At 43.7% G+C, this 21,314-nt stretch overlaps 1 protein-coding gene across 2 annotated transcripts in view; it reads left to right on the top strand.

Moving 5' to 3' along the window:
- The window catches only part of tecrb (trans-2,3-enoyl-CoA reductase b), a 99,088-nt gene extending 78,770 nt beyond the window's left edge, over positions 1-20,318 (top strand). For both annotated transcript variants that reach the window (XM_072564071.1, XM_072564070.1), the window contains 3 exons: positions 14,826-14,914; positions 15,790-15,835; positions 18,769-20,318. In XM_072564071.1, the coding sequence (XP_072420172.1) occupies positions 14,826-14,914; positions 15,790-15,835; positions 18,769-18,896 (263 nt within the window). In that variant the 3' untranslated portion in view covers positions 18,897-20,318. The remainder of the gene's footprint in view (positions 1-14,825; positions 14,915-15,789; positions 15,836-18,768) is intronic.
- Positions 20,319-21,314: the final 996 nt, after the last annotated feature.

Raw genomic sequence — 21,314 nt, 5'->3', positions numbered from 1 at the left:
ATGGTATAGTCATACAGCATGGAAATGGCAGTAATGTGGGTTTGGTGGTCTCATTGGGTTCAAAACACAGAAAACGACTCTTTACATATTTACGTCTTTACGCTGGCAGTTTGTGAGTTGACTTCAATTTAAAGAAATTAAAGCTGTGTGACCATCAAACCTTGTTTTCCAGTGTTGCTGAGGAAACAAATCTGCCAGTCCACCCTGTCCAACATCTAAAGGGTATAAGTCAGGAGTGTGATGGAATACTCCCCACTTGCCTGGATGAATGTAGCTCCAGCAGCATTCAAAACTTCGACTCCACCCAGGACAAACTTATTGGCGCTACATCCACAAAAATTCACTCACCCCATCAAAGATCACTGCCAAAACTCAGTGAGGCTCCTTCATCAGCACCATGCAAACCTGCGACCTCTAGCATCCATGCAATTGAGGGAAGCTGATATATTGGAACAGCCCCTCCAAGTCACTCAACATCCTGACTTGGAATTATATCAACATACCTTCAGAGTCATTGGGTCAGACTCCTGGAACACTCTCTCATTAACAGCATTGTGGGTCCACGCATGGGACAAGGGCTACAATGGTATAGTCATACAGCATGGAAATAGACTCTTTGGTCCTACCAGTCCACACTGACCATGTTCCCATATTAAACTATTCCCACCCTGCATGCGCTTGGCCCTTGCTCATATCCCTCCAAACATTTCTTACTCTTTTTTTTAAATGCATCTATATTCACATCCATCACATCCTCAGGAAGTTCATTCAACACACTTGATCACTATGGTTTTAAAAAATAAATGCCCCTCATGCCTTTTTTAAATATTTCTCCTCTCACCTTAAAATTATGCCCCCGTCTGGAAATCCCCAACCCTGGGGACAAGACATCTGCCATTCACTGTATTATACCCCTGACTTCTCAACCTCCTATGCTCCAGTGAAAAACATCCCAGCCTATCCAGCCTCACATTATAACTGAAATCCTCCATTCCTGGTTCAAGAAAGCAGCTCAGCATCACATTCTCAAGGACAGGTAGGGATGGTCAATACCACATGCTATGAGTGAATAAATAAAACGGCAGTCTCAGCTTATTTGTTCATGTGCTTCATACACCTCTTTCCTGCTTCTTCACCTGATTATTCCAATGCTCTCCTGCCTGACCTATTGTGTGCCTCCTTCCTTAAGCTGAAGGGCATCCAAAAAATGTCTTGTCAGTGTCCTGTTTCCCCCAGTCGCTCCAATGGGTATTTTCAGTTTTTGTTGTTTTCAAATCTTGGTGACCTTTCTCTGAACTCTGTAACCGCCTCCAGCCATAGAACAGCACCTTCCTACAAGTTGAGGCCTCTTGAGTAGCTTCGATTATAACAGCTCTACCATTGCCAGTCGCTGCTCAGACTCTTGCTTCTGGGGTTCCCTCTCCAACCTTTTGCAATGCTCCCTTTTAAAAAGTATCTCTGTGACCAAGTCTTTGGTCATCAAAGATCTCCAAGGTGCCCTAGTATTTCTCTCTAGCGCTGTTGTAAAGTACCTTGATATAATTTGCTGCACTATAAGGTACTTTACAAATGTACATTCTTGTTGATCTTCTCCATGATTGATTCCTCACTGCACTCTACAATGAACCTACATAGCCACTGAATTGTATTACGCTACCACCATCTTCTCAGGTAACTAAGGAGTGAGAACCCACAAATGGGTGATGTAATTTCTTGCAAATACAAATTGTGACCTAGCTCTGAAATGATCCATATACGCTAAGAGGTTTTGGAGTCAGTCAGCACCAATTTACCATGTGCACTAAGACTGCTATGTTTCCTCTCCTGTCTACACTGTCCTGTTGCTGCATCTTGTGTAGATTATTCTGTGCGTAGCTGATATCTGTAACAATTTACTCTCTGAATGGAATGCAGGAACGTGAGATTAGAGGCAGGCGGAGGCCATTCAGTCATTCAAAATTGCTCTATTGTTCAATAAAATTGTGGCTGATATAATAGTGGTCCCAACTCTCATTTTCCCTTACATCCGTGGCCTTGAGTTGTACTCTTGAGCTGCCTTCTTGAACCACTGCAGTCCATTTGACATTGGGCAACCTTTGGTGGTATTAGGGAGAGTTTCAGGATTTTAACTCAGCAACAATCATCATTTACAAATCAGGATGAAGTTAGGCTTAGTGACAAACCTATATATCTGCAGACCTAGTTTGGGAACTATCTTGGTGAGTTATTGCAATTCATTTTGTAGAACGTATGCAATGCTTCTAATCTGAAATGACCTGAGATTTTAATGCTGTAAAGCATCACAAAATGTTTAACAGATTAATTATATTGAGAGATATTTTGATTTCAAGTACACAAAGAGAAATGGATTGGTTAGGGAAAGACATTTTTAAGAAGGACAGAGACTAACCGAGGGGTGTAGGGACACATTTCCAGAGCTTGGGGCATAGCAGCTAAACTGTGGACTCCTCTGATGGGTGAAGATGGCTGGAGATGTGCAAGAGCTTGTAGGGAAGGGGTAGTCTGTGGAAGGACTTTAAACACAGAGGCATATCAATCAAATGACTTGCACTGATTGAAATCACCATTTGTCTGGTGATACCTCCCAGGTGCTTGGGTTAGTGATGTCTGTGACCTTGTTTTCAGGATCCTTGAGGGGGAGGGGGAGCAGCCCCAAGTCGTGGTCCACATTGGCACCAATGACATAGGTAGGAAAAGGAATGCAGGTTTAAAGCAGAAATTCCGGAGCTAAGGTGGAAGCTTGGAGCTAGAGCAAACAGAGTTGTTAACTCTGGTTTGTTGCCCATGTCATGGGGCAACAGCGAAGTGAGGAATAGGGAGAGAGAGAGGTGTTGAATAAGTGGCTACAGGAATGGTGCAGGAGGGAGGGTTTTGGATACCTGGATGATAAGGACTTTTTCTGAGGTAGGTGGGAGTTCTACAAACAGGATGATCTACACCTGAACCAGAGGGATACCAATATCCTGGGGATATGTTTGTTAATGCTCTTCGGGAGGGTTTAAACTAATTCAGCAGGGGGATAGAAACCTAAATTGTAGTTCCAGTGTCTAGGAGGTTGAGAGCAGTGAGGTCAGAATTATGCTTTCAAGGTCGCACTGGCAAGCAGGAAGGTGGTTTGAAGTATGTCTACTTCAACGCCAGGAGCATCTGGAATAAGGTGGGTGAACTTGCAGCATGGGTTGGTACCTGGGACTTTGATGTTGTGGCCATTTCAGAGACATGGATAGAGCAAGGACAGGAATGTTGTAGGTTCCAAGATTTAGATGATTCAGTAAGAACAGAGGATGTAGTAAAAGGTGTGGGCATTATTAGTCAAGGACAGTATTATGGTGGCAGAAAGGACTTTTGAGGACTCGTCTACTGAGGTAGTATGGGCTGAGGTCAGAAACACAAAAGGAGATGTCACCCTGTTGGGTGTTTTCTATAGGCATCCAAATAGTTCCAGAGATGCAGAGGAAAGGATTACAAAGGTGATTCTGGATAGGAGCGAGGGTAACAGAGTAGTTGTTATGCAGGACTTCAGCTCTCCAAATATTGACTGGATATACTGAAGTTTGAGTACTTTAGATAAGTCAGTTTTTGTCCAATGTGTGCTGGAGTGTTTCCTGACACAGACAGTATGTTGACAAGTCAACAAGGGGAGAGGCCACATTGTATTTGGTACTGTGTAATGTACCTGTCCAAGTGTTAGATTTGGAGGTAGGTGGGCACTTTGATCATGACTACAATTTGGTTATGCTTGCTTTAGGGATGGAAGAGTATAGGTATATACTGCAGGGCAAGAGTTATAGCTGGAGGGGAAGGCAATTACGATGCAATTTGGCAAGATTTAGGATGCATAGGATGGGGAAGGAAACTGCAAGTGATGGGCACAATTGAAATGTGGAGCTTATCAAGGAACAGCTAATGCATGTCCTTGATAAATATGTACCGGTTAGGCAGGGAGGAAGTGTTCGAATGATGGAGCTATGGTTTACTAAGGGAGTTGAATCTCTTCTCAAGATATTAGGATAGATGTGAAGGCTCAGTTAGGATGCTTGAGAGTTGCAAGCTAACCAGAAAAGACCTACAAGAAGAGCCAGGAGAGGACATGAGAAGCCATTGGTAGATAGGATCAAGAAAAACCATAAAACTTTCTATAGGTATATCAGGAATAAAAGAATGGATTAGGGCCAATCAAGGATGGTAGTGGGAAGTTGTGCGTGGAGTCAAAAAAGATGGGGGAAGTGCTAAATGAATATTTATCATCAGTATTCACACTGGAAAAAGACAATGTTGTCAAGGAGAATACAGAGATACAGGGTGCTAGACTAGACTGGATTGAGGTTCACAAGGAGGAGGTGTTAGCAATTCTGGAAAGTGTGAAAATAGATAAGTCCCCTGGGCCAGATGGGATTTATCCTAGGATTCTCTGAGAAGAGATTGAAGAGCCTTTGTCTTTGATCTTTATGTTGTTATTGTCAACAGGAATAGTGCCAGAAGACTGGAGGATAGCAAATGTTGTTCCTTTGTTCAAGAAGGGTAAGAGGGACAACCCTGGTAATTATAGACCAGTGAGCCTTACTTCGGTTGTGGGAAAGGTATTGGGAAAGGTTATAAGAGATAGGAGTTATAATCATACAGAGAGGAATAAGTTAGTGGTAATTAGGGACAGTCAACATTGTTTTGTGAAGGGTAGATCGTGCCTCACAAACCTTATTGAGTTCTTTGAAAACAGGACCAAACAGGTGGACCAAACGGTTGATGTGATGTTGATAGATTTTAGTAAGGTGTTTGATAAGGTTCCCCATGGTAGGCTATTGCACAAAATATGGAGGCATGGGATTGAGGGTGATTTAGCAGCTTGGATCAGAAATTGGCTAACTGTAAGAAGACAGAGGGTGGTGGTTGATGGCAAATGTGCACCCTGGAGTTCAGTTACTAGTCGTGTACCGCAAGGATCTCTTTTGGGTCCATTGCTATTTGTCGTCTTTATAAATGAGGGCGTAGAAGGATGGGTTAGTAAATGTGCGAATGTCACTAAGGTTATTGGAGTTGTAGACTATTCCGAAGGATGTTGCAAGTTACAGAGGGACATAGGTAAGCTGCAGAGCTGAGCTGAGAGGTGGCAGATTAGAGTGGTGTTGGAAAAGCACAGCATGTCAGGCAGCATCCGAAGAGCAGGAAAATCGACATTTTGGGCAAAAGCCCTTCTTCGTGTGTCCATGTGCATAGATCCCTGAAAGTTGCCACCCAGGTTAATAGGGTTGTTAAGAAGGCATATGGTGTGATAGCTTTTATTGGTAGAGGGGTTGTGTTTCAGAGCCACGAGGTCATGCTGCAGCTGTACAAAACTCTAGTGCAGCTGCATTTGGAATATTGCATACAGTTCTGGTCACTGCATTATAGGAAGGATGTGGAAGCTTTGGAAAGGGTTCTGAGGCGATTTGCTAGGATGTTGCCTGGTATGGAGGAAAGGCTAAAGGACTTGAGGCTGTTTTCATTATAGAGAAGACGTTTAAGAATTGACATAATTGAGACATCTAAGATAATCAGAGGGTTAGATAGGGTGGACAGTGAGAGCCTTTTTCCTTGGGTGGTGATGGCTAGCACAAAGGGACATTGCTTTAAATTGAGGGGTGATAGATATAGGACAGATGTTGGGTGGGTTCTTTACTCAGCGAATAGTAGGGGCGTTTAACGTGCTGCCTGCAACAGTAGTAGACTCACCAACTTTAAGGCATTTACATGTTTGTTGGGTAGACATGGATGAAAATTGAATATTGTAGGTTAGATGGGCTTCAGATTGGTTTTACAGGTCGGTGCAGCATCGAGGGCTCAAAGATCTGTACTGCGCTGTAATGTTCTATGAAAGTTGACCACAGCTTTGGGTGCATTTTCAAAGACCTGAGAGATGAGGCAGGTTCTCCTGGTTTCTGTGGAGGAGTAAATAGAGGCGTCATTGGCAAGGCCAATGGTTAAGAATAGTAGGTAAGCTTAGGGTGAATAGCAAAGGAAAAGAGGGGCAGTGTCTCCTTTTGGGACCGCTTTGCCGTCTTTAAGCATGTGATTCTGAGAGGACTCAAGGCAGACAGGAAAAGCACAGAGCCTGCTGTCTCAGAAAGATCCCGTGTGCAGAATTTAGTGTTAACTTTAACCTCTGACAACTTGGTAATTCGACCTCCTGCTCTAACTAAAGATAATTTGTTTATAATTAATCCCTAGTCCGATTGAGTGTCACAGACTCTAATGCCAGAGAATTCTGGAGTATTTAGCTTATCCAAACGGGTGTGTTATATGGATGGAACAGGTGGCTTGTTGACAACCCATTAACAGCAGGCAGTACACAAGGCTGGAAGAGTAACTCTTCAGCTGCCGACAACTCTCTTCACAATGCCAGGTGGATATTGCCAGAATTCCCTCCCTACTGGCATTGTGGGCCAACCCACAGCAAGTGGACCGCAGCGATTCAAGAAGGCAGCTCACCGCCACCTTCTCAAGGGCAAATAAGGATAGGCTATCAATGCTGGCCAGCCAGTGATGCCAAAGTCTCTCAAATGAATATTAAAAAAAAGACAGCAAATGTTTCACAAATTGTCCGCAGCTGTCGTTTCGCAACAAACTAAGAGTTTACAAAAGTTAACCTTTTCTTGTCAAATAGTGAACAGTTTCTTTTAGACATGTTTTGTCTTTCATCTGATTGTATCAATTGGGCTAATTCCCTCCCTCCATCCCTCCCCACAGTACCTCGCTGATTCCCCAAACACCATGAGGGAAGAAATGGAAACTGTAGGCCATTCAACCCAACAAGTCTGCTGTGCTGATCTAATAATCCTCAACTCCACCTTCCTGCCTTTTCCCCATAACCCTGTATTGCCTTACTGTTTAAAAATCTGTCTGTCTTGGCCATTGACTTAACACTCTTGCCCACACAGCCCTCTGTGGTAGAGAATGCCATAGATTCACTCCCCACTGAGAGAAGAAATTCCTCTGTATCTCTGCCTTAAATAAGGAAATCTGTTGTTATTCTGAGATGATGTCATCTGATCCTAGACTCTCCCATGAAGGATACTGGCCCAGTCATCGCAAGGCCCCAAGCTGCATTGGCCAGCTGTTGGCAGACCCTTGTCTTGTGGGAACCACAGACTTTCCCTGTCTCAGTCAGTGCTGCAGTGCAAATGATCCTCCGTTAATGAAAGCCAAAACACCGTATGCTTTCTTAACAACCTTAGCCGCTTGGATGGCAACTTTGAGGGATCTGTGTACTCTGTTCCTCCACACTGTCAAGAATCCTATCTTTAATCCTATATTCAGCATTCGAGTTTGACCTTCCAAAATGCATCAAAGGTGAACTCCATCTGCCATTTCTCAGCCCAGCTTTGCATCCTATGTCGCGCTGCAGCCTGTACTAGCCCTCGATGCTATTGACGGCACCTCCAACCTTTGTGTCATCTGCAAATTTACTAACCCACCCCTCAACCTCCTCATCCAAGTCATTTATAACAACTACAAAGACCAGAGGCCCAAGAGCAGAGCCCTGCGGGACCCCACTCAACACTGTTCTCCAGGCAGGATACTTTCTATGTACAACTGCTCTCGGCCTTCTGTCAGCCAACCAATTCTGAATCCAGATAGCCAGATCTCCCTGTATCTCATACTTCCTGACTTTATGAATGAGCCTACCATGGGGAACCCTATCGAATGCCTTGCTGAAGTCCATATTCACCACATCCACTGCTCGATCTTCGTCGACCTGTCTTGACACCTCCTCAAAGAACTCTCAATAAGATTTGTGAGGCATGACCTGCCTCTCTCAAAGCCATGCCTTTAATCATACTATGCTTTGCCAAATAATCATAAATCCTATCCCTCAGAATTCTTTCCAAAACTTTGCTGACCACAGATGTAAGACTGACTGGTCTGTAATTGCCAGGGATTTCCCTATTACCTTTCTTGAAAAGAGGAACAACATTCGCCTCCTTCCAATCCTCCGTACGACTCCCGTGGTGGGTGAGGAGGCAAAGATCCTCGCCAGTAGCTTAGCAACTTCCTTTCTCACTTCCTGGAGCAGCCTAGGATAAATCTGGACTGGCCCTGGGAACTTATCAATCTTAATGTTTTCCAAAATTTCCAGCACATCAACTTCATCAATCTTGATCTGGTCAAGACTGTATCACAGCTCCTCAAAGTTTTCATTTACAACAAGTTCCCTTTCCTTGGTGAAAACAGAAGCAAAAAACACTAATTTAGGGCTTCCCCTATCTGCTCAGACTCCATGCACAAGTTGCCTTCGCTATCTCTGATCGGCCCTACGTTCTCCCTGATCATTCTCTTATTCCTCACGTATGAGTAAAATGCCTTTGGGTTCTCCCTAATCCTATTTGCCAAGCCTTTTTTGTGCCCCCTTCTGGCTCTCCTCAGTCCATTTCTGAGCTCCTTTCTAGCAAACCTGTAATCCTCTAAAGCTGTGCTAGATCCTTGCTTCCTCCACCTTACGTAAGCTGCCTTCTTCCTTTTGACGAGAAGCTCCTCTGTTCTCGTCATCCAAGGTTCCTTAATCTTACCCCTTCTTGTGTTGGAGAGGAGATGGAGACCAGGTTCAGCTTTCCTGTTAATCTCCCATTTTGGATTGCTTGAATTTAGTTATTTTCAAAGCTAATTTGTAATTTTAAAGTAATTAAGTATTTTTGAAGTACAGAAACAGGCCATTCAGCCCAATTGGTCTGATAGTGTTCATGCCCCACACAAGCCACCCTTCCACTCCCCTTTATCTCTCCTTACCCGCAACCCTTCCATCTCCCTCACATTCTCACCTGACTTCTCCTTAAATGTATCTGTATTACTTCTTTTCGTGTCCTCCCTTTGGCCATGAATCCCACCTTCTAATCACTCTGAGAAAAGAAGTTTCTCCTGAATTTCTTCCTGGGTTTGTTTGAGACTATCTTGTATTTTTGGAAACAGCTTCTCCATATCTAGCCCGTGGAACTCTTTCGTAATTTTAAAGATCATTGACAACCTTTTGCTTTTCAAGAGGAAGGAATGTAAACCATTCCTGATGGTTATAACAGCTCTGTTTCAGTATCGTTTTTGCACTTCCCTGTGTGTCTCTACATCCTTTTTGTTTAATATGTAAGGAAACTGCAAACGTGTTTGTGATTAAACAAATATTGATGGCTTGCTTTTTGACTGTGGCACAAAGTGTTGTGCAAAAGCAATGCAATTGTTGTTACTGAATGTTGTCTTGGAATCTCAAGGCCTGTTGCCTTATTGAAAGTAGAACTTGCCACTCTTCCTGTAAACCTCCAGCCAGATCAGCCTCTCCTCCCAGTTTTGAGCCCACTGACAGCTCACAGTGTTGTGAAACAGGTCAACTAAATGCTTCTGTCAGTCAACAAATCTTCCTGTTCCTCATTGATGACCTAAACCTCTGAAATGCCAAGAGTTTTGCTGTCACCGTTCATTGACTTCCCTCAGTTAGAGGCAGTTGAAAACCCTGCTGGAGGAGTCTATTTCCCTGTGACACTCTCTGGTGAGCTTTTAAACACTTTCCTTCCAATCTTCCCACAACCAAATGAGAAAGAGGAGATTCAGAAGAGATTTACCAGGATGTTGCCGGGTACGGAAGATTTGAGTTCCAAAGACTTGGTAGGCTGGGACTTTTTTCTCTGGAGCATAGATGGTTGAGGGGTGACCTTAGAGGTTTATCAAATCATGAGGGGTATAGGTGTTTTCCCACGATGGGGGATTTCAAGACAAAGGGACATATTTTTTCCTCCTCGTGAGAGGGTGGTTTGCATGTGGAATGAACTTCCTGAGGAAGTGGTGGATGTGGGTACAGTCACTGTGTTTAAAAGACATTTGGATAAGTACATGAAATAAGAAAGGTTTGGAGGCAAGTGGGCCAGGAGCAGTTTAATTTGGGATTATGTTCAGCATGGACTGGTTGGATCGAAGGGTCTGTTTCTGTGCTGTATGACTTTATGATGTGTGTGAATAGGAGAAAGCACGAGGCTAATTGCCAGCTCCAAACAAGCACATTCCTCCAGTAATTTCAAACCTCCCATCCTTGTCCAGCCTGCTGCTATTCACAAGGAGATTCAGCCTGGAACAACGAAATTGCTTTGCTTGTATGTGCCCAGTTAGTAATGTACTGATATAACGTTCTTGGTTTAATCCTCTACTTTTCACACTTTATGCTTCGGTGCAATTCTCCCAACCAGCCTCGTGTTTGACTCTTCTTTCTTGTAGGTAATCCCTTTGAATCTATTGTCCCACTTGGTACCTCCAATAGAACCATGTCTTGCTTTAAAGTCAGTGACTGTGGACTGAGATCTGTTCTCTGTATTCCAGAACTTTAGCATTGTATCCTGGAAACCTAATTTTTTAACCCATTGCTCTCATGGAGTTTAAATGCCTTCAGCATTTAAAACTGCACAGTTCACTCCCAAGCCTCAGTTTCTGATTCTGTTCCATTCAGTATATTTGTTCATGAGAACCGTATTTGTTCTGTTGCATGGCCAGTCTACATCCACTTCAATTATATCCTCATGATGCGCTCTGTGATGACCCCTTTTTTTGTCTCAAAGACTGATTTTGCAAAATTAAACTGCATTTTCTCTGCCTTTCATGCTGTCCCTTTTTGAGTGTCATCTTTTTGAATTAGACCAGTTGCTGTATCAGTATTCAGGGCTTATTTTAGACTGGGCACAATAGACATCCTAACCGTGACCCTGCAGATCCCCAGCTACAGGTAGTTCTGTGATAACATATGTTTCATTGACATTACCTCCGTTTGCAATAAAGCGATTCCAGCGGGGATCGGTTAGTGCACTTAGTTCTGCCCATGTCCCAGAATCTCTCTGTCATTTTACACATGTGCCAGTGTCTGTGCCATTCCACACGTGTGACGTTGGTGTCTGTCTTCATGCCATTATACATATGCGCCAATGTCCACGCCAAAGCTTCCACCCCGTTCTGCGCATGCACCAATGTCACCTGCTGATGAGCAGCTTTCTGAGAGGTACTGTACAGAAACAGCTTTCTTGACATTTTTTAAATGTACTGTGTTAAATTTACTTTTGTTTCAGCAATAAATATGGTTTCAACCTTCATTCGGACTGAGCTAGATTTTGCGTTAAACTTTTGGGTGACTTTTGAGCGATTGCGAGTGATATTTTTGGCTGGTCTGCCCCAACCTCTCTTATCCCAAAGGCCTCATTATTCCCATTAAGCGAGGCTCCACAACGTTATAGGAGAACTATCCGTAATCCATTATTGCAATCTCACCAGCACTTCCCTTTATTAAACTGCCCCCTTGTACACCTCCTATTCCATGACCCAGATTTCCTGTGGGCTGTGTTTTGAGAAGTCTTCCGTGACGAACATATAAACCTGCAATTTCTGAAAATTCATTGAAGCAATAAACTGAATTAGTTCTACCATTTTCTTCACTTTTCAAAGGGACGGAAACTTGCTTCCTATCTTTATTAAGGAAGAGACTTCATTCGTATATTTTCTTTCGTTATTACTTTTAATGGGGTTAATCCGATGCACTTTACAGCCAGTGAAAGTGCTTTGAAATCTAGTCAACGTTTATGATGTAGGAAACGTGACAGCTGGTCCTGCACAGCAAAATCCCACACAAGTTTGATAGTGATCAGATCATCTGTCTTAGTGGTGAGGTGATTGGTTGAGCAATATATTTTGCTCAGGACTCCTGCTGCTGTCGCATGAAATAGTTCCGTTCGATTTGTTACATCCACCCAAGTGGGAAGGTTGGATCTCAGTTTACATCTCAGCTGATATCAGCACCTTACTGTTGTACAGGATCTCTAGACAGTCTGCGTATGGGACCTGTTTACATACTGCAGGTGGCATTTTTCAACTCCCAGTAGTTAAAGTCTTCCTGTCTCTTTCTTTTTCTCTTTCTCGTTTTCTCTTTTTTCCTTTTCTCTTTTTTCTTTCTCTTTTTTCTCCCCTTTCTCTTTTTTTTTCCTTTCTCTTTTTTTTCCCTTTCTCTTTTTTTTCTCTCTCTCTCTCTTTCTTCGTGGTAGTAGGGAAGAACTTTTGCAGGTAAAGGGACGGCTGGAAAATGGGAAGCCTTCAGAAATTCGATAACGAGAATCCAGAGCCAGCATATTCTTGTGAGGGTGAAAGGAAAGGCCGGTAGGTATAGGGAATGCTGAATGACTAAAGAAATTGAGGATTTGGTTAAGAAAAAGAAGGAAGCATATATCAGGATAGATCGAGTGAATCCTTATAAGAATATAAAGGCATAAGGAGTACACTTAAGAGGAAAATCAGGGGGACAAAAAAGAAACATGAGATAGCTTTGCCAAATAGAATTAAGGAGAATCCAAAGGGTTTTTACAAATACATGATGGACAAAAGGGTAACTAGGGAGAGAATAGAGCCCCCCAAAGATCAGCATGGTGGCCTTTGTGTGGAGCTGCAGGAGACGAGTATTTTGCATCAGTGTTTACTGTGGAAAAGGACATGGAAGATATAGAATGTAGGGAAATAGATGGTGACATCTTTTAAAATGTCCATATTACAAAGGAGCAAGTGCTAGATGTCTTAAAATGTGTAGAAGTGGATACATCTCAGGACCTGATCAGGTATACCCCAGAACTCTGTGGGAAGCTAGGGAAGTGATTGCTGGGCCTCTTGCCGAGATATTTGTATCACCGATAGTCACAGATGACGTGCTGGAAGACTGGAGATTGGCAAACGTGCTGCCACTGTTCAAGAAAGGTGGTAAGGACAAGCCAGGGTACTATAGACCGGTGAGCCTGACCTCGGTGGTGGGCAAGTTGTTGGAGGGAATCCTGAGGGACAGGATGTACATGTATTTGGAAAAGCAAGGACTGATTCGGGATAGTCAACATGGCTTTGTGTGTGGGAAATCATGTCTCACAAACTTGATTGAGTGTTTTGAAGAAGTATCAAAGGGGATTGATAAGGGCAGAGTGTAGACATGATCTATGTGGACTTCAGTAAGGAGTTTGACAAGGTTCCCCATGGGAGACTGGTTAGCAAGGTTAGATCTCATGGAATAAAGGGAGAACTAGCCATTTGGATACAGAACTGGCTCAAAGGTAGAAGACAGAGGGTGGTGGTGGAGGTTGTTTTTCAGACTGGAGGCCTGTGACCAGTGGAGTGCCACAAGGATCAGTGCTGGGTCCACGACTTTTCGCCATTTATATAAATTATTTAGATGCGAGCATAAGAGGCATAGTTAGTAAGTTTGCAGATGACACCAAAATTGGAGGTGTAGTGGACAGCAAAGAAGGTTACCTCAGATTGCAACAGGATCTTGATCAGATGGGCCAATGGACTGAGAAGTGGCAGACGGAGTTTAATTTAGATAAATCTTAGGTGCTGCACTTTGGGAAAGCAAATCTTAGCAGGATTTAATGGTAAGGTCCTCAGGAGTGTTGCTGAACAAAGAGAACTTGGAATGCAGGTTCATAGCTCCTTGAAAGTAGAGTCGCAGGTAGATAGGACAGTGAAGAAAACGTTTGGTATGCTTTCCTTTATTGGTCAGAATATTGACTACAGGAGTTGGGAGGTCATGTTACATCTGTACAGGACTTTGGTTAGGCCACTTTTGGAATATTGCATACAATTTTGGTCTCCTTCCTATCAGAAGGATATTGTGAAACTTTAAAGGGTTCAGAAAAGATTTACAAGGATGTTGCCAGGCTTGAAGGATTTGAAATATAGGGAGAGATTGAATAGGCTGGGACTGTTTTCCCTGGAGCCTCAGAGGCTGAGGGGTGACCTTTATAGAGGTGTATAAAATCATGAGGGGCATGGATAGGGTAAATAGACAAGGTCATTTCCTTGGGGTTGCAGAGTCCAGAACTAGGGGGCATAGGTTTAGGGTGAGGGTAAAGATATAAAAGAGACCTAAGGGGCAACCTTTGAACGCAGAGGGTGGTATGTGTGTGGAATGGGCTGCCAGAGGAAGTGGTGGAGGCTGGTACAATTACAACATTTAAAAGGCATCTGATGGGTATATGAGTAGGAAGGGTTTGGAGGGATATGGGCCGGATGCTGGCAGGTGGGACTAGATTGGGTTGGGATATCTGGTCAGCATGGACGAGTTAGTCTGAAGAGTCTGTTTCTGTGCTGTACATCTCTATGGCTCTATGATGCTCTCTCCCTCCTTTGCACACTCTCGCCAAACCCTCCTCCATCACACATTCTCGCTCTCTCCCTCCCCTCATGTGCTCCCGCTCTCCCCCTCTCCCTCGCGCGCTCCCGCTCTCCCCCTCCCTCGCGCGCACCCCGCTCTCCCCCTCTCCCTTGCGCCCTCCCGCTCTCCCCCCTCCCTCGCGTGCTCCCACTCTCCCCCTCTCCCTCGCGCGCCCTCGTTCTCCCCCTCTCTCTCCCTCGCGCGCCCTCGCTCTCCCCCTCCCCCTCCCTCGCGCGCTCTCGCTCTCCCCCTCCCCCTCCCTCGCGCGCTCTCGCTCTCCCCCTCCCCCTCCCTCGCGCGCTCTCGCTCTCCCCCTCCCCCTCCCTCGCGCGCTCTCGCTCTCCCCCTCCCCCTCCCTCGCGCGCTCTCGCTCTCCCCCTCCCCCTCCCTCGCGCGCTCTCGCTCTCCCCCTCCCCCTCCCTCGCGCGCTCTCGCTCTCCCCCTCCCCCTCCCTCGCGCGCGCGCGCTCTCGCTCTCCCCCTCCCTCGCGCGCTCTTGCTCTCCCCCTCCCTCTCCCACGCGCACTCTCGCTCTCGCTCTCCCCCTCCCTCTCCCTCGCCCATACTCTGAGTACTGGGTGTGTAACACAGTAGGTGTCAGTGTCTCTTTCTTCCCCCCCCTCCAGGCTCGAAGGCGCGCAGGATCCCCTTCCCAACGAAGAACCCGTTTACCTGGCTTTTCCTCTTGGTGTCTTGTCCTAACTATACCTATGAGGTAAGAACAGAAATTACTGCTGCTGCTTGGAACCCTGACCTGAACTGACTGCCTCGCGGCTGTAGTTATTTTTTTAAGAAACCACATAGACATAGAGATATGTATCTCTAGGGTGGCTCGCAGACTGAGCAATATCCCTGAATTTGAAGCAGTTGCTGATGAACTAATCACCCTGTAATATTTAATATTTAATGTTTAAAGTCTATGTAGAACCAAACATTTTTTCCCAGCCTTTTACTGACAGATGTCCTGGTTTGACTGCTGGGAACTGATGGCATATTTTCTGTTTTCGCAATGCAGGCATTATTCTTTTTTTATTTAAAATTATCCTTGTTTATTTTCAGCATAGGCTCCATTGCCAGCTGAAGATAATGTGGCCACAAACTCCTGAGGGACTGAATGTCTGTCTGTCATTGATTTACTATTGTCCCCACCCCATCACCCGCTTCCAAACTACTGAGGAGGGGAGTGTCTCCTTGTGTTATTCATGACCACCACCACCTTGGGGAATGCAGCCATATCTTTTGCCTGAAATGTCGATTTTCCTGCTCCTCGGATGCTGCCTGAACTGCTGTGCTTTTCCAGCACCACTCTAATCCAGAATCTGGTTTCCAGCATCTGCAGTCATTGTTTTTATCTAAACTATGTCGACGAGAAAGGGACAGTTTTCAGTATCTTTATGAAATCATTCTTTGTGTATCAACTTGGGAATAGTGAAAGGTTTTGCAAGCTGTTTGAAGGCGTGAGTACAGGTCGATAGCCATAAACACAGCCACTCTAGCCTATAAAGTGGTTAATTCTGTTAGCATCATGATAAAGAGTATGATAAAGATTGCTTATTCATTTCAAATCTGTATTCCTGTCTCTGTCTACAGGTGGGCTCTTGGATTGGCTTCACAATCATGACTCAGTGTCTTCCAGGTGAGTGAAAGCAAATTGATGTGGATGCTGGAAATCTGAAACAAACACTGAGAACCTTGGAGAATCTCAGCAGGTGTGCGGCTCGTTTCTCCAGTGTTGTGTTTCCTTTCAGGTGAAATTGTGCCTGAGTTGCTGATGTGGGAATTGACTCAGGAAGGCTGTTTCCCCCCCCCCCACCACCACCAGCCACCTCCAGGGTGGGAGAATTTCAGATGAATAATATATGTTGGCCTAGCTGGTGATGCCCACATCCTGTGAAAGAAGTTTTATATCCTGCAGCTGCTTTGCTGCTTGAAGTTAGTCCTGTGGATTTTTCTTCTGAGGGAGAGAGAGCTGAGTCTGAGAACTCAGTCACTGTCTTACTGTGGTGAGGCTATAGAAGTGAAGTCCAGTTCTAAAAGATGAGCTGTATCACCATATTGCATGTCTTCCAAGACAGCTACCTAAATACAGTGCTTGCTCCCAGCAATTTGGGTGGCACAGTGCCAGAGACCCAGGTTCAATTCACGCCTCAGGTGACTATCTGTGTGGAGTTTGCACATTCTCCCCGTGTCGGTGTGGGTTTCCTCTGGGTGCTCCAGTTTCCTCCCACAATGCTAAATTGCCCGTAGTGTTAGGTGAAGGGGTAAATGTAGGGGAATGGGTGTGGGTGGGTTGCGCTTCGGCGGGTCGGTGTGGACTTGTTGGGCCGAAGGACCTGTTTCCACACTGTAAGTAATCTAATCTAATCTAATCTAATTGTTGCCAGACCAAGAGCCAAGACTGGTTAGTCAAGCATCTGAGGCCAAAGGTGATGAGCCAGTCTTGTGGAGTGACCCTGTTTCTAATTTCAAACCTTCTATACATTCCAGTCAAAAGATAAAGTCACCCACAGTCCTCTCAGACCATAAGGCCGCTCTCTCATTAGAGAGAAATGCCTAGTGGTGGTTTAGCTTGAGGGTCACCACCCCTCAGGCAAGGGGAGAGGTTGAGAAGGAGAATCCTTCATTATAATGTCAGCCAATGCAGGAATTGAAACCTGATCTTATTCTAAAGAGTTGGACTTTTTTTAAAAACAAAGAAACTTATCAGCTAACTGTGTCCCCAAGCAGTGTTGGTTAAGTCTGACTGAATCCAAAGTTAAGCTCTACTGGACAGTTTAAGGCTATATTTGTCAAAAAGAGAAACATTGCCTTACTCCAATTAAAAATTTCAACTTTTATGAAAAGATTACCCTTTTCTATAACAATTTTGAAATTAATACAATTATGATTGCTGAACCCAAAGTGTTCCCCCACATTTGTTCCAGTCACCTTTCCTGCCTTATTGCTCAAAAGATGTCCTTCTCTGGTAGGAGCATCCACATATTAGATTATATTAGATTAGATTACTTACAGTGTGGAATATTGATTTTAAAAAATTTTTCTTAAACACATTTGACAATTTTTTCACCATCCAGACCTTTAACATTATGGTTGCCCCAGTCAACATTTGGAAAATTAAAATTCCCCATTAATACAACCTGACTTACATATATCTGAAATCTCCCTAAATATTTGTTTCTCAATTTCCCTTTGACTATTGGGGGAACTTCTAGTACAATCCTATCAAAATGATCTTTCATATTTCTAATTTCTACCCATATATTTTTACTGGACAATTTTTCAGAACTAATTTCTCTAGTTTCAACATGTAATCAAAAATGCCACTCCCCTTTCTTTCTTGCCTCCTTTCCTATCCTTCATATAGCACCTAAATGCCAGAACATTGAGCTGCCAGTCCTATCCATCTCTTAGCCAAGTTTCTGTAATAACTATGATGCACCAATCTCGCGCTCTTAAACATGCCCTGATTTCATCAGCCTTAGTCATAAGACCCCTTGCATTGAAATAAATGCAAATTAGTTCTTCAGAGTTGCTACATACTCTGACTCTCTCTTGTCTTTCTCTTCTAATTGACTTGCTGTCCTCACATTCAGAACCTTCCCCATCAGTCCTTCCATGGAGTCATAGAGATGTACAGCACGGAAACAGACCCTTCGGTCCAACCCGTCCATGCCGACCAATCTAGTCTCACTTGCCAGCACCCGGCTCATATCCCTCCAAACCCATTTACAATGCTACTTAGCATTCTTCCACTAGCATCCCCCCCAGCTAGCAAACCTCCCTGCTAAGATCTTGGCCCCCTTCCAGTTCAAATTAAACCTGTCCTTTTTGAACAGGTCTATTGGGATGGTTCCACACATAGATGGTTTTATTGATCCTTATGGGGCCCTATTCTCACTCTAGTTAGTCTTTTCCCTTAATTAAAAAAATCACACAGTACGAAGTTATAGTCCAACAGCTTTATTTGGAAGTACAAGCTTGGAAGCGCTGCCCCTTTGTCAGGTAGCTTGCCTCAAGGGATTAATTTGATCCCTGCTGTCTTTTTCTTGACCAGAGTCTCAATTTCTCTAATCATGCTGCATTCCTTACACCTTTGCCCCTGACCCTAACAGGATCATTTTTGAAGGCTTCCCATTTTCAGCTGCCCCTTTTACCTGCAAATAACTTCTGAAAGTTCTTGCCTCACACCATCACAGTTAGTTTCCTCCAATTTAGAACTCCATTTTTTGGATCAGGTCTATCTTTTTCCATAACTAATTTAAACGAATAGAATTATGATCACTGCACCCAAAGTACTACCCCACTGACACATTATGTTCCAAGAGAAGGTCATGTTTTGCACCTTCTCTAGTAGGTACATCAATATACTGATTAAGAAGTTTTTCTTGTACACATTTAACAAATTCCTCTCCACCCAAGTCCACACTATGGTAGTCCCAGTCTATATCTAGAAAGTTTAAAATCTCCCACCATTTTGATGAGGGCAGGTTTACTGTGTCCAGTGTGGTGAGGGCAGAAGTGGGCTTCCAATCCAGTTTATAAATGGTTTTGTTTTCTCTCTCTCTACAGTTGCTTTGTTCACTCTGGTTGGTTTTGTCCAGATGGCAATCTGGGCCAATGGGAAGCATCGTAGCTACTTGAAAGATTTCCGTGACTACCCGCCTCTCCGCACACCAATCATCCCGTTCCTGTTGTAGGCAGCAATTCTGTGAGCCTGGGTTGGGGAGACATTGTGACACCCAGCCCCTTTGTCTGTGTCTGTCTGACCATCCATCCTACAGTAAACCAATCATGAGCTTCAGCAGAGTTGTTTGATTCTATCCTCCTCCTGTTCTTGCAAATTTTTTTTATAGTCTTAGGGCAATTCTATCTCTTTGTACAATAGGTAATTATCTATTGGTGGGAGGAGTGGGAATCTTAATCTGCTGTGATCGTGTGGAGCTCTTGCTGATCTTTAATTCTGCTATCCCCCCTCCCTGAGCTCTGATTTCTCTGTGGGATTCCCTCGTTCCATTAGAGGCTGGAGAGATTCAACATACCATACATAAAACTGTGTCTTGGGCTTTGCAATGTCCTTTTAACCTTTGCCCAATATTTTATGTCAATGTGAAGCAAGTTGGTGTAAAGCAGCAACTGATTTCTCTGCATCCCTTCAACCCTATTCTGTTAATCTCACTCCACTCTTCCATCTCTCCACACACCACCCCTGCTGTCGATACCCCCCCCCCCCAAAAAAAAACTAGGAAGTTGAATCTTAATGGTGTAATTTATGGTTGGACATAGGGAGGTCCTCCACAAACTGTGCAGAGTCCTGTTTCCACTCTTCCATCTCCCACCCACCAATTCCCCTGCCACCTCCTGTCACACCTTTTACAAGTGAAGGGAATAAAAGGAGCTTTACTCGTATCTAACCCTGTGCTGTCCATCCTAGGAGTATTTGATGGGGACAGACTTTGACCATCAGCCACGAATCTTCTTCAGTCTGACTGTAGCACACTCTGGTGCAATCTGCAGTAGTGTAAGATTTGAGCTGGTTCTTTGCTGCTCTGTCCCAGTTTAATGATAGGGATGTGAGCAGCTCAACTGATGTATCTGTAACTTTAGTGTGTGCTTAGTAGAGAGTATGTTTCAACATCTCCACCTGGAGCCGGCAAAGAACAAAACCACACTTAGCACTTATTGCTGGTAAATTTTGATTTAATAATTCTGCTAAGAAAATAGATGTGCACTGATTGGGGAGGGGTTGTTTGCTAACACTATAGCTTTCCTGAGTTCCCATTACTTTGAGGATTGTGAGCACCAGAATATTGGTTTTCTCTTCCTGCTGCTTAATGTAATCTTGAGTCTTAGTATCAACACTGTCTTTGTTCAATGGTAATGCGTTTCCAAAGCTCTGCTTCTGATCTCTGTTCAACTTTGAACACACCCTGTTAAAAATAGTGTTTGGAAGTTACTAGTGGAAAGTTGACATTTGAATAACTATTTCAGATTTTTCTGAATGATTTATTTTGTCTCTAAATGTTTGTGTGGTAGAAAATTGATCAGTGTTTCTTTCAAACTTTGCAATGTCGGCAATAACATTGTTTACAAAGAAACTGAATAAACTTGATTTATCTCTAGTGTGTTCATGCTGTGTTTTTGTTACAATGTTCAGAATACAAGATAGGTGCAAGAATTCAGCCCGTCAGGGTAATCCTTGGCTTAAGGTCCACTCCCAAATGCGTCTTTTCCTGTGTTATGAAGCTGAAGGCATGTACTACCTTTTGAGAGCGAGAATGTTGTTCTGAACTGAGATATTACAAGCACCTGTGTATATGACCAGATGGCAGTCCCAGAGTGTACTGGAAAATTGAAAATGTGTAACATTTGGATGTGAACTGGATACCTGAGCTTTGGTTGCTGTTTTGACGACAATTCAAATTTAATGAATCAGCTTAAATGATGCCCCAGGACACTAAAACCCAATTGAGCTTGAATTTATTGTTTTGCCAACATCGAACCAATGAGATGATTCATGTTGGGCGTATAAGAATGCAGACAATTTGAAAACTGGTTAGAGAGCAACTGCCATAGAGACACTACTGGAGACTAATTGTCCATGTAATCTTGCTCTCAAAGAAATGAGAAAACACTATTAAAGGTTCCTTGGCATGTGAAGCATACTTGCAGCAAAAAGAAAGATGACCTAGGGAGATCAGCGGCAGGAAAACTGAAGACCGCGGAGAAGACAAAGACTGATTTTAAGATTAAGCTAATGTAACTTTAAGTGTCTTATTGGAAGAGCATATTGTTATAGAGTTGGAGTCAGAGAGTAAGCAGTTAGGAGAAAGGGAGGCTTAGATTTGTGAATAGCTTTTTATTTACTGTTCACTTTTAGATTAAGAAAATAAATTGATATTATTTTCTTTAAAAAATGGAATTTAGGAGTTCTCTGTCACTCATGTTTTAACAGATTACAAGGCGAGGTGAGCTTTCTGGGTGTTTGTTTCATTAACAGAAAAGATTTGCCTCGGAGTTGCAACACCTGAGACACCAAAAATTTGTCGATCTCACTTTTGGAATATTGTGTTCAATTCTGATCTCTCTGCTCATAGGAAAGATGTTGTGAAAGTTGA

Source organism: Chiloscyllium punctatum, chromosome 46 (assembly GCF_047496795.1).
Source record: "Chiloscyllium punctatum isolate Juve2018m chromosome 46, sChiPun1.3, whole genome shotgun sequence".
In the NCBI taxonomy this organism is placed as follows: domain Eukaryota; kingdom Metazoa; phylum Chordata; class Chondrichthyes; order Orectolobiformes; family Hemiscylliidae; genus Chiloscyllium; species Chiloscyllium punctatum.
This window is presented reverse-complemented; position numbering and strand designations above follow the sequence as displayed.